General features: G+C 45.1%; 1 protein-coding gene across 4 annotated transcripts in view; it reads right to left on the reverse strand.

Moving 5' to 3' along the window:
- Positions 1-3,734: 3,734 nt before the first annotated feature.
- TBL1XR1 (TBL1X/Y related 1) overlaps positions 3,735-15,897 on the reverse strand; it is a 182,275-nt gene continuing 170,112 nt past the window's right edge. For all 4 annotated transcript variants that reach the window (XM_079978031.1, XM_079978028.1, XM_079978029.1 and 1 more), the window contains exons 13-16: positions 15,673-15,800; positions 14,142-14,307; positions 12,584-12,685; positions 3,735-10,249 (exon numbers count right to left, since the gene is read on the reverse strand). In XM_079978031.1, coding sequence (XP_079834157.1) covers positions 10,223-10,249; positions 12,584-12,685; positions 14,142-14,307; positions 15,673-15,800 — 423 coding nt within the window. In that variant the 3' untranslated portion in view covers positions 3,735-10,222. The remainder of the gene's footprint in view (positions 10,250-12,583; positions 12,686-14,141; positions 14,308-15,672; positions 15,801-15,897) is intronic.

The raw sequence follows: 15,897 nt of genomic DNA on the forward strand, positions 1-15,897 counted from the left end.
CCATATTTCATGCAGATATTTGAAGATGGCTATCAGGTCACCTCACAGCCTTCTCTAAACATACCCAGTTATGGTGATTAAGAACTCAGCATAAGCTTAGTCTCTCTCTCTCTCTCTCTCTCTATCTCCAAGGCTGTATCAGATCCTGGCTGCATCATTTATCCTCAGCAACAATTTATTTCTCTCCCCCACAAGTCTCTGAACACCACTGTCCAACCTAGATCCACGTCACTGTCTTCAGTTTCCATGACAAGAAGGGTGTTTGTCATCAACAGGTGTTTTTTTTGTTTTGTTTCCACTAGTATAAGACTCACAATTGTATTCATCCAAGTCGTGATTCACTTGAAAGCTGGCAGTGCTGGTGTTGAAAACCAGAACAGCAAACGTGCTTAGGTTACATTAAAACACATTCCTGCCCATTTGTGGGAGATGTGTCTCTCTCACATATGTGGCAGTAGCTGGCCACTCTCTTTAAATGCAGGCCGGTCACATGCAAAGTGAGCAGAGGGGAACAGGGAGAGATTTAAGGAGGGGATACACATGGAATAGCCATGCCCTTTCCATGCTGTGCTTCCTCACAATCGTGTCTCTCAACATCACTTTTTAATCAGTTAAGACCAGGCATCCCCAAACTCAGCCCTTCAGCCGTTTTGGGACTACAACTCCCATCATCCCTAGCTAACAGGACCAGTGGTCAGGGATGATGGGAATTGTAGTCCCATAACAGCTGGAGTTTGGGGATGCCTGGTTAAGACAGAATAACATAACCGCCAACATTTCTCCAATGAAAATAGGGATGCCCCATTTAACAATAACAACCATTTTATTTTTTATACCCCACCCATCTGACTGGGTAGCCCCAGCCACTCTAGGTGGCTTCCAATATACAGTGGTACCTCGGGGTAAGTACTTAATTCGTTCCGGAGGTCCGTACTTAACCTGAAACCGTTCTTAAGCTGAAGCACCATTTTAGCTAATGGGGCCTCCTGCTGCCGCCGCGCCGCCAGAGCATGATTTCTGTTCTCATCTTGAAGCAAAGTTCTTAACCTGAGGTACTATTTCTGGGTTAGGGGAGTCTGTAACTTGAAGCGTCTGTAACCTGAAGCGTATGTAACCTGAGGTACCACTGTATATTAAAACATAATGATATATAAAACATTTTTAAAAAACTTCCCTATACAGGACAGCCTTCAGATGTCTTCCAAAGGTTCTAACTTACTTATCTCCTTGGCCTGCAGGTCACATAACTTTCTACCCAGCGATGGAAATAGGAACTTCCTCCCATACCCTCTGACATTTCTCCAATGAAAATATGGATGTCCTAAGGAAAAGTGGGACCTTCCAGGATCGAATCAGAAACCCGGATGGCTTCTGCAAATCTGGGACTGTCCCTGGACTGGAATAATGGAAGTGGGTGGCATTTGTTTTGTTACTCCAGAGGATCCAGTTCAAATTAAAAGAAAGTGGTACTTTAGCTAAACAGTAGAAGAGCCTCCTGATGATACAATATGTTCAGCAGTGGGACAGACTGCCTCAGAAGATGGACTCTCCTCCATTAGAGGTCTTCAAGCAGACGTTTGGTGGCTGCTCATCGAGGTTGCCGTGCAATGGATTTCCTGCATTGCTACGTCTGCACTGTGCATTTGAGGCATTTTGATATCACTTTAAACAGCCATGGCTTCCACAAAGACTCCTGGGAAATGTAGTTTGGTAAGGATACTGAGAGTTGCGAGGAGTCCCTCTTCCCCTCACAAGAACTAGAATTCAGATTTCATTATCACACCAATCTGGGAATTGTAGTCTTTAGCCTTTTGAAAAGCTCTGAAAGTAAAACTGCATCAACTTGCAAAGTAATGAAGCACAAGTGATTATTACATGCCTAAGTGAGATCCAAAAACCCACCTTTGCCAAAATATTAACGTCGGATCGTTAAAAAGATGAGCGGAAGCAACATTTCAGAAGAATCACATCAGCAGCTTTAGAAGAAGAGTCCACTAATCATCTCTGGAGACCTGAATTGAGATGAATTGTGGCAAGATGAAATTTTAAGCACGATTGGAAAGGTGGTACGGCCTTTGCCACCTTCTCACTAAGAGAGAAGCCAAAGAATGTGTACGTACACATATGGCGATGATCTTGTAAGCGGCTTACAAGAAACTTGATTTGTGCTTTTAAAGCGGAAAATTGGAGGGGGGGGGGGACATCCTTGGGAGCTATTAAACTGGGTTAAATTAGCTGCTCCTGTGCTAGATTTAGTTCCTGTCCGATCTTCATGAGCAAAAGAGGAGCTCCACTTGATGAAGCATCTTTGCTCCTGAGCCAAAAACATCAAGGTAACAAGTGAGTTAGGTAACTGGAGTTAAAATCCACCCATTGACTTAATTTACTAAAGCGCCAGCTAAACTGCCACAGGGACACAGCAAAAGCACCGTATGCCTGGAGCACAATTCTAGTGGTATAAGTCCTCTGGAAACTTAAGGCTTCAGTTCTACCCTAATAGGGTAGCCGTGGAGGGGGCACAGTAAACAGCAACCAGAAACCTAGATTAACTCCCCTCCCTTTTTAGAGACAGGGTAATGTATAGTCTACAAATAAATAGTTTTACAGTGGTTGTTGTAGGCTTCCGTCTGTCTCGAGAGAAAATGGAGTGCGCCTCCAGGGTTGAAGTCAAAAGTGCTGTACTAACAGCATCTCCAAACTTAAAAATGGAAAGCGTAATGCTGGTGGTCAACAAAAGAGGTTTAGAGACTCTTAAGGGAAATCTAAAAAAATGTAGTCTAAACACCGACAACTGGGAAACACTGGCTGCGAGTGCTCCAACTGGAGAATAGCCTTTACCAAAGGTGTCATGGGCTTTGAAGACACTCAAACTCAGGACGAAAGGGAGAAACGTGCTTGGCAAACCTTCACCCTGATCAACTGCCGCCCGGAAACCTATGCCCCCACTGTGGAAGGATTTGTGGATCCAGAATTGGCCTCCACAGTCACTTACGGACTCACTGTTAAAACTGTTCATGGAAGACAATCTCACTCAGCTACAAGTGAGCGCCAAAGAAGCTAGCTAGCTGCATCGAAATGATCTCCCTGGAGTACAAGCCTGGGCAGTGTGTATGGAGGTCCTGGCTCACCCAAACCACAAGACCCTCCCTCTCAGCCTTGCTGATGCATTTCAAAGGAAGGCAGAGCAATATGTTTTGCAACCAAGTTGCCAGAAACGAGGCGAACAAGGCACCATCCAACTATCTTAGGGACTCTCTGCCGGTTTTACTCCTTAGTCTTTTCTTCTCCTGAAGACATCCCACAAGGACAACCAGTGGTAAAGTCAGTTTCAGGTCACAAAGTCATAGCACTGGCTCAAGCTCAGAGTAGGATTCAGTTTTAGGTTATACAACGCAGCACGTAAGCTAAGTGTAAGGATAAGCCAAGTTAAGTTCCAGCTTTTTGGTGAAAACTAGATCAGCTTTCAAACTGATTGCAAGTTGCAACTTTCACTTAACGAACCCGTGAGTTCATCTGCAGTGTAGGCTTGGTTTAAGGTTACCATATCCCCATTTAAAGTTATTGAGTGGTTGTTTTTTGTGTTGATTTATTACAATTCTATTTTGGAATTGCCATTTACTGCTTTGCTTTCTTTGATGGGCGAGCTGCCCAGAGGGCATTTGTGTCGGACGGTTTGGAATAAATTTTTACAAACTAAAAGTGAAACTGAAGGTGAAGAGACCATATAGCCAGCATCGTATCAAAATATATTTTATTCTGGACCTCTTTCAGATCTGATTCAAATTACACTTGTCAGAGCAATACAATGCAAAGGGGGGGAACTGCAACAGAAAAAAAATGTGCCTAGAAACAGTTTAAGAAAAGGGCTTTTGAGAAGACAAAATCATTGTGATGTGGAACCAAAATACATCATAAAAGGTGTAATTAACATGGGTCCAGGACAGTATAGAACATCTATATCAGTCTTCTTTAGACAATAAATCATGAAAACTGAACAATAAAAAGTCTTTCTGAACAAGTAAAAAAGAAAAGAAAAAAACCTGTCACATGGGCTGGTTTTACACTTGTACAACATTTGTAAATTTAACTGGATATATAACTGAAGAAGTGATGAAGACATTTTTTTTTTTATCCAGTGCTATAGGTAGGCTCACAGAAGTAGACCCAAAATATTAGCAACTCCAAATCGGAACCTTTTTTTTTCGTTTTGTCTTTTTTTTACAACTACAATGTCAAAGTCAGGAGAGTAGTAGAAGGAAAAGAAGAGTTTACTTTTGTATTATAGGTGACTGACTTCCCGCGGCCTGTTGAGAGAAACGATATCGCTAAGCACACAGGAGAAGCAACCACGAAACAAGAGTTTGACTTCCTGAATTCATCCACAAATGCAAGAAACAAACCCAAATTAAAACTATAGGAGCACATTCAGGCTTGGCCACAATTCTGGGACTGGCCAACCTTGCATCGTCGAACCCAGCTGTTTTGAAGATCCTGTGTCTTATGGGGCTGGCAATTAAAGAGACGCCAGTTCACCTTACAGGATAACCCTGTTGTAGCTTCAAGAGTCTTCTTCCTCAAGAAGACTGAAGGCTCCCGATATCAAACCTTTGCTGCTGTCCACCAAACCGAGAGGCTTATCCAGAAAATGACTCCAGTTTGGCTCATGTGCATGAATCCCGAAAGGCAGGAAGTCAGCTAAGAAGGTACCTATTAAAGGGTTTTTATTTTATTTTATTATAAAAAACAAAACTCAGCATGGAAAAGAGGAGCCACGCAGGTTTTGACAAATTGGAGGGATGGAGGTGGGGACTGTCTGTGCATTGAATGCACATCCACCTCCTTTTAGATCCGAAGTATGGATATTCTCTCTCGCTGGCTTGGTATCCATATGCCATAATGCTGCCCCCTTCCTACCAATTCTGGAATTGCTAAATTAAGCCAAATGACTATGGCACGCGGCCATTTCCAGATCCCCTTGCTCAGCTTATGAGATTTTCGGCTCGCTGCTTCTGAAAGTCAACCTTTGCAGCAAGTTTGTTCTCACCTACAGTCGGCGGGGGGGCGTTTTCCCTTTGGAGATCAGTAGCATTTCTAATCACGAGAGATTGAGGAGCGGATCCTCTCTATTTTGCAATGCTTCTTGCCCCCCTCCCTCGCAGAAAGGGTTTAAACGAGTTCACGTCTCAGTTGCAGTAGTCAGAAAAAAGGAAAGGGGAAAAACATACCGCCCAATTTCAGAAACACGTCTAGGGCTGAAGACCTTTGTGGGCAAATTTAGAATACTAGGGCGATGCATACATTAAAGCCGACCAAAATAGTGGTACTGATCTGGTGTGTACTTGGGATTATTTATTTTTCTCATTGGCCAACAAAATTATCATTGCTCTTAGAATACGCTGAGACCAATTTAAGCCCCCGTCATATTCTCTGCCAGGAATGATGCAACCCAGCAAAGATGGATGTTTTTAGCCGAAGCCTCACTGACGTATACCTACATCTTAGTTTCACCAAGGCTTGCTGTCGGGACTGAGACTGCAGCATAGCCCCATCCAATTTTTCACCATTGTTATGATGGTTTGGCTGAAACTTGACAGGCATTCCGTCATCCACACAATGCTTATCAAAACCGTGCTCCAACTTTCCCCTCTTAACACGTGGTAGAAAATGCCAGTCAGATGCCAGAGCACTTACTGTTCCCCACCCTAACCCTGCGGAAAGCCATCTAATTAGACTTTAATTTGATTCTGACCTGCTTTTAGGAGGTAATTTAATTATTGTTTGATTTTATACCAGTGTTATATATCTGATGTTAGCTGCCCTGAGCCTGACTTCGGCCGGGATATAAATAAAAGTTGAATTATTATTATTATTGCATTAACTTGGGAAGCTTATTTCTAAAAATGACTTTCCATGACCACTAATGATCATGATGCCCCTCTATAGATGTTCCTGCAAGAGATGCCCTAAAAGTCCATTTCAGGGAAAGAGTATAGTCATGGCAAATGCATCTCCCCTGTAAAAGCACATCACTGTTACGAGTGAAAGACAGGGCTGAAGGCCCCAATATCTGGGGGCTGACCTGGGCGCAGATCCTCCTCCCTGGAATTCCTGTATAGAACGATTGGCACTTGAGAAGTTCCTTCTAAACATGCCGACCTGTCGTCCCCCGTCAAATGCCGTCTTTTACAAGCTCATCTCATGCTGAAGACGAGAAGCTGGTTCAGAACTGGAGCAGCACTGTGGCACATCGATAAAAGAGGACAGCCGCAAAACCACGGGCAACTTCAGGGCTGAGGTTCGAGCAGCCCACGCCTGCGAGAGACCGCAACCAGGTGACGAGGGCCGTTTTCCCTGCCCTCCTGCTCTTATCGCAAAAGAAACCAGCGCCGTTAGCTGGTTTTCAAATGCAGCTTGCACTGGGGGATTTAGTGAGATGAAGAGGCTGCAGTCTCAAGAAAGGTGGTAGTGGGGGAGGTTTTTTTGGGGGGGGGGCTCATGGTGCAAACCTATCTGAAATTTTATTCTCGGAAGCGCAGCCAGGGGGGCTACAATCTTGCAAAACCTACTGCGTACTCTTGACCGTCACAACTTCAGTGGGAATAGGTGCACAGCACTTGGGGCAAAAGTTTGCAGCTCGGGTGTTTCGGCCCACGACAATAACACTCCCCTCTTGAGTGGCGCGTGGCTTTGGAGTTTGGGATCCGGCCCACGTGATCTCGAGAGAGAGAGAGAGCGGCTGAGCATCTTCTGGGCCCTGCACATGTATACACACACACAACTAAACGACGACCTTGAATTGTGTTAGAAGGAAAAGCGGGGGGTGGGGTGGGAGAAGGGGGAATCAGCCCAGGATTTGGTGATAATGAAGCCTCGGTAATGTCTGCATGCTATCTCGTATGTAGGTGGCTAGAATCAAATCACAAAACAAACAGGAAAAAAACCAAAACAGAAAGAAAAGCAGCTAAACGGTTGCAAAACCAGAAATGTGGACGTTGCTGAGGAATCTTGCAGCTGTGTCAAAAGAGTTTCAACACCATCAATGTTTTTATACAGTTTTTTAAAGTCCGCTGAAATATCCGTTCAACAGCTTGTATGAAAAATGAACAGACTGTCCATATCAAAATACAAAAGTACTATCAAGAATCACCTCTGACTTTTTTTTTTTTTTAGATTTAAGTTCAGTGCAATTGACATTTGCGTTGCTAAAGGGGGGAGGGAAAGGGGGGGAGCCGTTTAAATATATTCAAAACAAAAATCCCCCAACACATTTGTGTCTATTTCTGGGAGCACAGTTTAAAATTATTGCACAGATTTTTTATTTTATTTCATTTTACATTTTTTAAAACTTTTTTTTAAAAATTATTTTAATAATGACAGAGGTCAGCAACAGTCCTGGACCTCCAGCAATAAAAAGCACAAAATAAATTGTTTCAAGTGCCAGATATTCAACAGGTTAAGAGTTTCTTACATATCAAAATTCACAGGGAAATTGTTCTGAACATCTTGAGCCTATTCCCAAACCATACAAACAGCTGGTAGATAGCCGTATCAGATGACTGACTGCTCTTGTGGGTATAACTCTTCCTTTTGCTTGTTTTGTGTCAAGGTAGCAACTCCCCCATTAGTAATAACTGATGTGTTTGTGTGTATTAAAAGTAGGCTAAAATGGTTGCCATGCCGTGTAAGGCTGAGGTGGACTCCCAACTGCCTCAAAACATGGTTTCGTGTGCACAGAAATCAATGCTAAAAAGCCCAAAACGTCATCGGCTGAAAAGAAGAGACCAAAAGCTGCCTTCTCTGCATTAGGATCAATCTGCAACGAGCTATATAAAGCAAAAGTGGGGGAACTTGTGGCTGTCCGGATGCTGCTGGGACTCCAACTCCCATCAGCCCCCAGCAAGCACGGCTGATGGTTATGGATGATGGGAGCTGTAGTCCAGATCTGCAGATTACTGTCTAGGGCTTTGTTATCGAGGGGCAAGCAGCAGAGAGATTGGGCCGGTTGAAGCGGACTCCAGAGAGAGGAGGAGAAATTTGCTTTGAAAAGGGGTGGGGAATTGCATGAAAACACTGCACATCAGCAGTATTGGTGGAAAATCTGCTTTCACGCCACTCTTTTCACAAAGCAGGGGCCTAGTTGCTACTAGGTTTTTTTGCTTTACTCAAATACGTGAGCGGAGAGCAGTTCTGCCACGGCCACCTCTTGCTGCAATGAAAGGAAAAGCAACGCTTGAGATAAAAAACACCGCTATTGGTAGTGGTCGTATTTTTGTGCTGGATTTTGTGGGGGATTTTGTGGGTGGGGGGGGGATGTTGCAAGCCCATATGGAAATTATGGAATGGGAGCAGCAGGGCGAGATCCATGCCTCTGATGGAAGTTGAATTGCTTCATCTTGAAATAAATCATGAAACAATTCTCAGATTCCATCCCCCCCCCCCCCCGGTTTCCTTTCAGATCTAAAAAGGGGCCACGATTTGTTTTGAACTTTTGCCAGTGCCAAGACTGGTTCGGCACAGGCATAAAAACTGCTCTCTGACACATTTTGGATGGACAAAACATCTCCAGTAGGACACTTCCGTAAGCGAGCAAACTGCTTACTTCGTCCCAGTATTAGCAATGAGGTGGCAAATACATTTCTGTATTTGTTTTAATAATAATAATAAAAATTTTAAAATAAAAAAGTGTGTGCATGTGTCTCGTGTCGGGCACCTACTCACCCACCCCAAATTCAAAAATACTTTTTATTAATTTGGACTTTGGTGACACTAGACATCTGAGAAGGAACGGGTGAAGAGTCGCCCGGATGTTGTAGCAGGAAAAAAAACCTCGCCCAGGTGAATTTGAGCACAAACCGAACGATCCGTTTCCCCTCACGCTTCTTTCCTTCTTCGCAGCAGTTGCGCAGTTAGGGCTCTAAGACTATAGCAAAGGATTCAAAGAAACTGTCAAGCTACAGCTAAAGCAAAAGTTGAATTAGTCCTGTGCTGATGTTTTGGAATGTCCATGCCTTGGTGGAACCAGGACTGATGCAGTCCAGAGCCACTCCTTGCAGATACACCACGGCTGTGTCTGTGTGTGCAGGTCCCTATGCAAATATACAACGTAACACACAAACTTCAGGTGGGAGCAAATGGCACAACCCTGATCCCTCCATTGCGGGCATGTGTTCCAAACACCAGAGTGTCTATGTGTGTGTATAAACACACCCCTGCACTTTCTTAATTCAAACACACAAAAATAAAATAATGTACCCTTTGATGTTTGCCTGAAATGTCTCAAGTAAGGAACGACTGCTTTTTGGAACACACTTTTATAGATATATTTATATCTAAAGGCCGAGCCAACCCAGCCCCTGGCCTGTGAGCCCATGAGTAATGGATCTTACGTCGGTGTAAAGGAATGTCAAACTTACAATGTTCCGAGAGGTTCTCCTTTGCGCTTCCTTGCCTCCCTGCCTAAGCTGTGGACAGGGAACCACAACGCCTTCAAGATGTCCCTACACCTTTAAAATAACACATTCAGAAAGGACAGCTGCAAAATGTTACACACACACACACACACCCTCCCCAATTCTGAGCAAAAATAAGGGGGTAGGGGGTGTTAAAAAGCAATGTACACAAAAACTGCTTGTCCGCTACCAAGAAAGGAAGCCAAAGAAGAAAGGAGGGATGGAGGGGAGACAATAGGGGAATTCCATTTTTAAAAACCTTGAAGAAGGGAGGGGATGCAGAAAGGGTGGGGGGCAAGGGAAGGAGGGAAGCAGCCACCTGCAACTTCCCCCAGTTTGGTACACACAATGAGCTGCTCCTCTACGGTTAGATCTCTCTCTCTCTCTTTCTCTTCCTGTTTAGTTTAGTTTTTTGTTTTCCCATTTTCAAAGATGCTCACATGTTATTTTGGGTGGGGTGGGGTGGGGTGGGGGCACAGCAGATTCCAGCACTTGGTGAACAGGCTTCACAAGCTGTGAAAAAACAAAAAAACAAAAAAACCCAACAACCTCTTGTCGTCTTCTTCAGGGTGTTAATCGTTTGCCGTATGTCTTGTCTGTTTTCGCTTTTTTTTTTTTTAATACACAGTATATGTATATAATTCTTTCTCGGGTTTGGCTGTAGTGGAACTGGCCATGGTTCAATTGGGACTATAGCAGTACATGGGTCAAGGGGACAGTCATTTTGGCTATGTACACATTCATAGTCGGTCCATGGCTTCCAACTAATAGCGCTATTTCCGTAGGTCTAGTACACAAACCTGCAAGGGGGAGGAGAGAAGGGGTGGGGGAAAGTGGGGCGTTTAGAAGTCTATGAAACAACAGAATAATCCACAAGAATACACATTACTTCTTAAGAGCATCAGTTGCATACAACAGAGAAGAGGCCTATTGTCACCTTCCACAGATAGGATATCTCTGACTCATGGGTGCTAGGGAGTCGCAAGAGGGGATGAACAATTTGTGTTTTTGCCCTGGGCCTATGTGTACTTCCTCCCGCTATTAGCAAGCACGGATACTGAGCATTGACAGCTGAGAAACAAAGGGCTGCCTCTAATGTAAAGATAATGGTAAAGGGATCCCTGACCATTAGGTCCAGTCGTGACCGACTCTGGGGTTGTGGCGCTCATCTTGCTTTATTGGCCGAGGGAGCCGGCGTTTGTCCGCAGACAGCTTCCAGGTCATGTGGCCAGCATGACTAAGCTGCTTCTGGCGAACCAGAGCAGCACACGGAAACGCCGTTTACCTTCCTGCCGGAGTGGTACCTATTTATCTACTTGCACTGGAGTGCTTTCAAATTGCTAGCTTGGCAGGAGCAGGGACTGAGCAACGGAAGCTCGCCCCGTCACAGGGATTCAAATCGCCGACCTTCTGATTGAAAAGTCCTAGGCTCTGTGGTTTAACCCACAGTGCCACCCGCGTCCCGTTGCCTCTAATGTAGCACTAGATTAAAGTCACTCAGCAGTATTCTTTCATTCTTATGGCTAAACGTTATCTGCCTGCAGAATGATGCTGCACAAGGGAACACAGAAGTAGCTTGCTAGTAATAATGCTGTATGCATGACCCATTGCATGGTGAGCTTCACGCAAAACGGTTGCATTCGCATCCTCTGCTGTACAACATCAAAAAGTTGCCCGTCTGCTGGCACAAGAGTCCTTGAACTAGCAGACAGGGAGCTCCAGGTGCAGCCCAAGATGGTGGCAAGCAGGACTCCTACAAGAGCCCCAAAGTTTCCAGAAGTACTAAAAGGCCTTTGGGAGGGGGGCAAAAAAGGGGCGCCGCAAAAAAACCTGAGCCCCAAAGAGGACTGAGCATGCTCAATGCCCACAGAACACTAGGTGTCTTTTGGTAGGAAAAAGGAAAGCTTGGAGGGGGAATGGGATGGTGTGCCTTACAAAAGGGCATGGCTGGCACCCTGAGCTTGAGCGCTGCAGGATTTTGTTGCCGGTCCTCCTTGCTGTACACACTGCTGAGTTAAATGGATGTTGGCAGTGAACCTGAGCGTTTTGCTTTTTTTTAAAAAAACAAAACAGAAAAAGTCTTCTCTTGTTCCATGTTCCTCGTACCTACGGGACCGCTTCTCCTGGTATGCCCCATGGAGGACCTTAAGGTACATATATAGCAACACCCTAGTGGTCCCGGGCCCTAAAGAAGTTAGATTAGCCTCAACCAGAGCCAGGGCGTTCTCAACACTGGCTCCGGCCTGGTGGAATGATCTATCTCTTGAGACCAGGGCCCTGCGGGATCTGATCTCTTTCCGCAGGGCCTTTAAGATAAGAGTTGTTCCACCCGGCCTTTGGCTCAGAATCAGTTTGATTCTCTCCCCCTCTTTCTTTTTCCTTTCTCCTCCTATGAAGAGATTGCACCCTAATGTTTTAATGTTGCATCTTAATCTTTTAAATTGTATTTTAATCAACTTGTTTTTATTATTGGTTGTTAGCCGCCCTGAGCCCGGTCTTGGCTGGGGAGGGCAGGGTATAAATAACAATTTATTATTATTTATGGAGGAATAATTTCTTCTGTAGTCCGTTTTACTCAATTTTACCCGCTTCTTCCCCACATTTGCATGCAGTCATGAGAATCTCAAAAGAATGATTGGAAATTCTTGTTTTGCGGTAGCACCTTGGTTGGAAACAATAACATTTGAACTCTCTGTGTCAAATCTGAATAGGCGTGGCAATTTGCTTGTCCCTGTAAGAAGCAGGGTGAGGTGGGGGCAGAGTAACTGGACTGTATTTGGGGGCTGTCAGAAAACAGGATCACAGGAAACAAGAGGGCAAGCAGAAGACCCGTCACTGTCTCCACTCAAACAGGAAGCCACTAATGGTCTTTCCTGTTTGGGAGGGTCCAACAGCCAACATGGATGGGTGGAGTTGGTCTAAGCCTGGCAACACTTCATTGACAACCTAAGGAGACGCTCCAATGAATGCTTACTTTTTCATTTACTGGTTTCATGTAACGTTGCATTAAGTCGTAGTCCCACCTAGCTTGTCACACAGCAATGGGTCTTCTGGCTTGTTTTAAGAAGCCTCTGCATTTCCAAGCTCACTCGGATATTCCAGGAGTGACAAATTGCAAGAACCTGTGTACTTACTGAACCATCTGAAGCACTCGCTCCAACTTTGTCTCCTCCTGCATTCCAGCAAACCTCAAAAATGCCTCCTGTTCCCCGATAACTATGCACTAGAGCACCCGTCTGAAAAAGAAAGGGGGGGGGGATAGAAAGCAATTAGAATACATTATCATCCTTGTTAATATAAACACATACCACTTGATTTTCTGTAAGTATGCATGCATTCGAAACCACCTACATTCTAAACACCTTCTTTTCCTGTGTGGGATACAGATCTCCAGTAATAGAGGATGGGTGACAACAGAGACATGAGCACATGGACTATTCTCTGCAGTGCCTTTCTGTGCCTGTGGGGGAGACAGAGAGCAAGGCGGAACTCTACGACAGGCATAGGCAAACTCTGCCCTCCAGATGTTTGGGGACTACAACTCCCATACTCCCTAGCTAACAGGACCAGTGGTCAGGGATGATGGGAATTGTAGTCCCAAAACATCTGGAGGGCAGAGTTTGCCTATGCCTGCTCTACAAGGTCCCTTCCATTTGCAAGTGCCATGTTCTAGAGCAGGAAGTCACTGCTGATCACAAGGAAGGGGACAAACAAATGGAACCATGTGTTGTGCTTAGCCTGTTTAGCGCTTCTGAACTTAGCCCAGAAGCAAATTGGAAACTGGTGCAGATGAGCGCAAAGATTTTATAAGCCCTCTCTTAACAAGCCATAGAATTTCTGCTTAAACAGGACTTCTAAAATGTTTTTCGGGGGCCGCCAGTCACTATTATAGTCCAGCTAGCAGATTATCAATACGCATAGACCCGGGGGGGGGGGAGCATATGCACAATGCAAACCCTTCTGGTTCCTTTTAAAAACGCCTCTTTCGCAGGGTCACTTCTGAAATAACACTGTGCTAACAGAGACTTTTAAAAGCAAGAGAAAAGTTACATGGGAACTAGACTTCTGAGACTGTATTTGTGAACAGGGAGGGTCTGACTGGCACGCAGGAGTCCATTTTACGAACCTATCAGTTCACCTTAAAAAGCCATTTCTATGCCAACCATACAGCTTGTGGAACAACCAACTCTTGCATTTGATGTCCCCCCTCCTTCTTAGATAACCCTGTTTGTTCAGACCTTCTTAGGGCATAAATCACAACTGCGTATTGCATTTTAATGGGAGCCCTGCGCTTGGCAACATGCGCTCTCTCTCTCTCTCATAAACATTGGGGAAATCCTTGGTGCAAAGGAGACGAATGGCTGGGAGAAAGAAAACAAAATGCTCAAGGTTCCCCTGGCATTCAAGAGGCATGCTGGACATGAATGGTGAGGACTACTGCTGGGAGGTTCAACAGCAATAAAGGGCCACGTTCCCTATCACCAAGTGTTGCCATTGTAGAAGCAAAGAAAAGACCCCAAACATCCTGAAAGGCATCATCATCATCATCATCATCATCATCATCATCACTTAGCCCCTGATATTAAAAGCTGCCCTGGCAAATCCAACTGAGGAGTGTGGGGCAAGAACTCTAAGAAAGAAAGGAATTTAAATAAAATAGCTAAACACAAACAACCGCCCAAGTAGACGCACCTGTGTATTCCAGATGTGTACACATTTGTCGAAAGAGCCACTGGCCAGGTACCTGCCGTCAGGACTGAAAGCTACACTGTACACAGGTTCTTGGTGTTTCGTCAAGGTGTGGATGCAGATCCCTCTGTCTACATCCCATAACCGAACTGTAGAATCGAAAGATGCACTGCCGAGAAGGGAAAGAACGGGAGGGGGAAGCAATTGCTGTCATTTCAATACTGGCTTTAGAATGTATTTACCTATGCTTTCTTTCTTTAAAAAACAAAACCATGCACTGGGGGGGATTAAGGGTGGAGGAAGAAAAGCAAAAGAATGAGGGGAGTGCAGCAGAAAACGTGCATTAAAAGGGCTGATCTTTCATAATCAGGGCTGTGTAAGCGCCTGCCCCTGTAACAACCCCCTTGGACCCTACAATCATAACTGTATATAGACTTTAGCTTCATTATTATAACGACCTGTTTCATTAGGATTAAATATCCATATCTGGATTTCCTCGGGCTAGTTGGCACTTACCTACCGTAGATACCGGCATATTAGGTGACTGGGCGTATAAGACGACCCCCCAAATTGGCAGCTGCCAATTTGGGTGGATCGACTGATGTGCTCAGTCTTATACGCGGCAACTTTGCTGGGCAGCGGCAGTGGCCGTGGGCTCCACGCCGGGAGGAAGCTGCCCAGCGAAGCTGGCTTAGAATTGCTGGGCAGCTTCACCAGCGAACCCATACCCAGCGAACCCATACCCGGCGTATAAGACGACCCCCGACTTTTAAAGAGGATTTTCCAGGGTTAAAAAGTCATCTTATACACCGGAATCTACGGTAGGTTGCGAGTATTGCAGCGTTCTGCAAAACAAGCAGTATTCCAAGAAAAGGCCTAGGACATTATCACCCTGGGGCACTCCTGAATTCGGTCACATCCCCAACATTCGTTTAAAGTGCATGGCTTCACCCAAAGAATCCTGGGAACCTTGTTTGGTTACGGAAGCCGGGAACTGCAGCAAATGGAACATTGTGTTGTGCTCAGCCTGTACTGTACTGCAGCTCTACGAGGGATAAGCTACAGTTCCCATGATTCTTTGGGGTGAGAGGAAGTCATGGGCTTTAAATGTTTGGTGCAGAAGTGACCTTCGAAATAGGATGAGGCGCTTGTAGCTGGCTCTGTCTGCCCTCCAAAGGAGAGCAAGAAGCACATGCTCAAATATACAAATGAGCATAGTAGCAGGCTTCTTAGCACATGCAAAGGGTTGAAATGGGGACAAGGAGGGGTGCACATACAAGCCCCGTCCAAAACTACCTGGGCAGCTCTTCAGATCTTTCTGCAATTGGTGGGAAGATCTGAAGAAGTGTGTGTATTTTAAGGTGTTCAATTGGGCATGGTTTGAGACCTCCCTGTGAGAGGGAGGCCCATCAATCTGTGGACCCCAATTACCCCCCCCCTCGCATTGGGGGAGTCCCCACAGTTTAATCCTTCATGTGCCGAGGATGAATTCTGATGCCTTAGCAAAGCTGCTGTCTCCCCCTGACAATATTACCTTGCTAACATAAGATTGGCATTTGGGTTATTTGTTCCTGGCCCCGTAGGACTCCATTTGATAGTATAAATTTCTTTGTTGTGTGCTTGTAGATCGTGGACACAACTATCTTGTTTCATACTCCAGATCTAAGAGAGGAGAAAGAGCGTATCAACTTTCTGTGCAAAGGTTCGCAACCAGCAAATATCGCAACCCTCTTCCTTCCGCCAAAGCAAAGAAACACAC

Source organism: Podarcis cretensis (assembly GCF_951804945.1).
Source record: "Podarcis cretensis genome assembly, chromosome: 5".
In the NCBI taxonomy this organism is placed as follows: domain Eukaryota; kingdom Metazoa; phylum Chordata; class Lepidosauria; order Squamata; family Lacertidae; genus Podarcis; species Podarcis cretensis.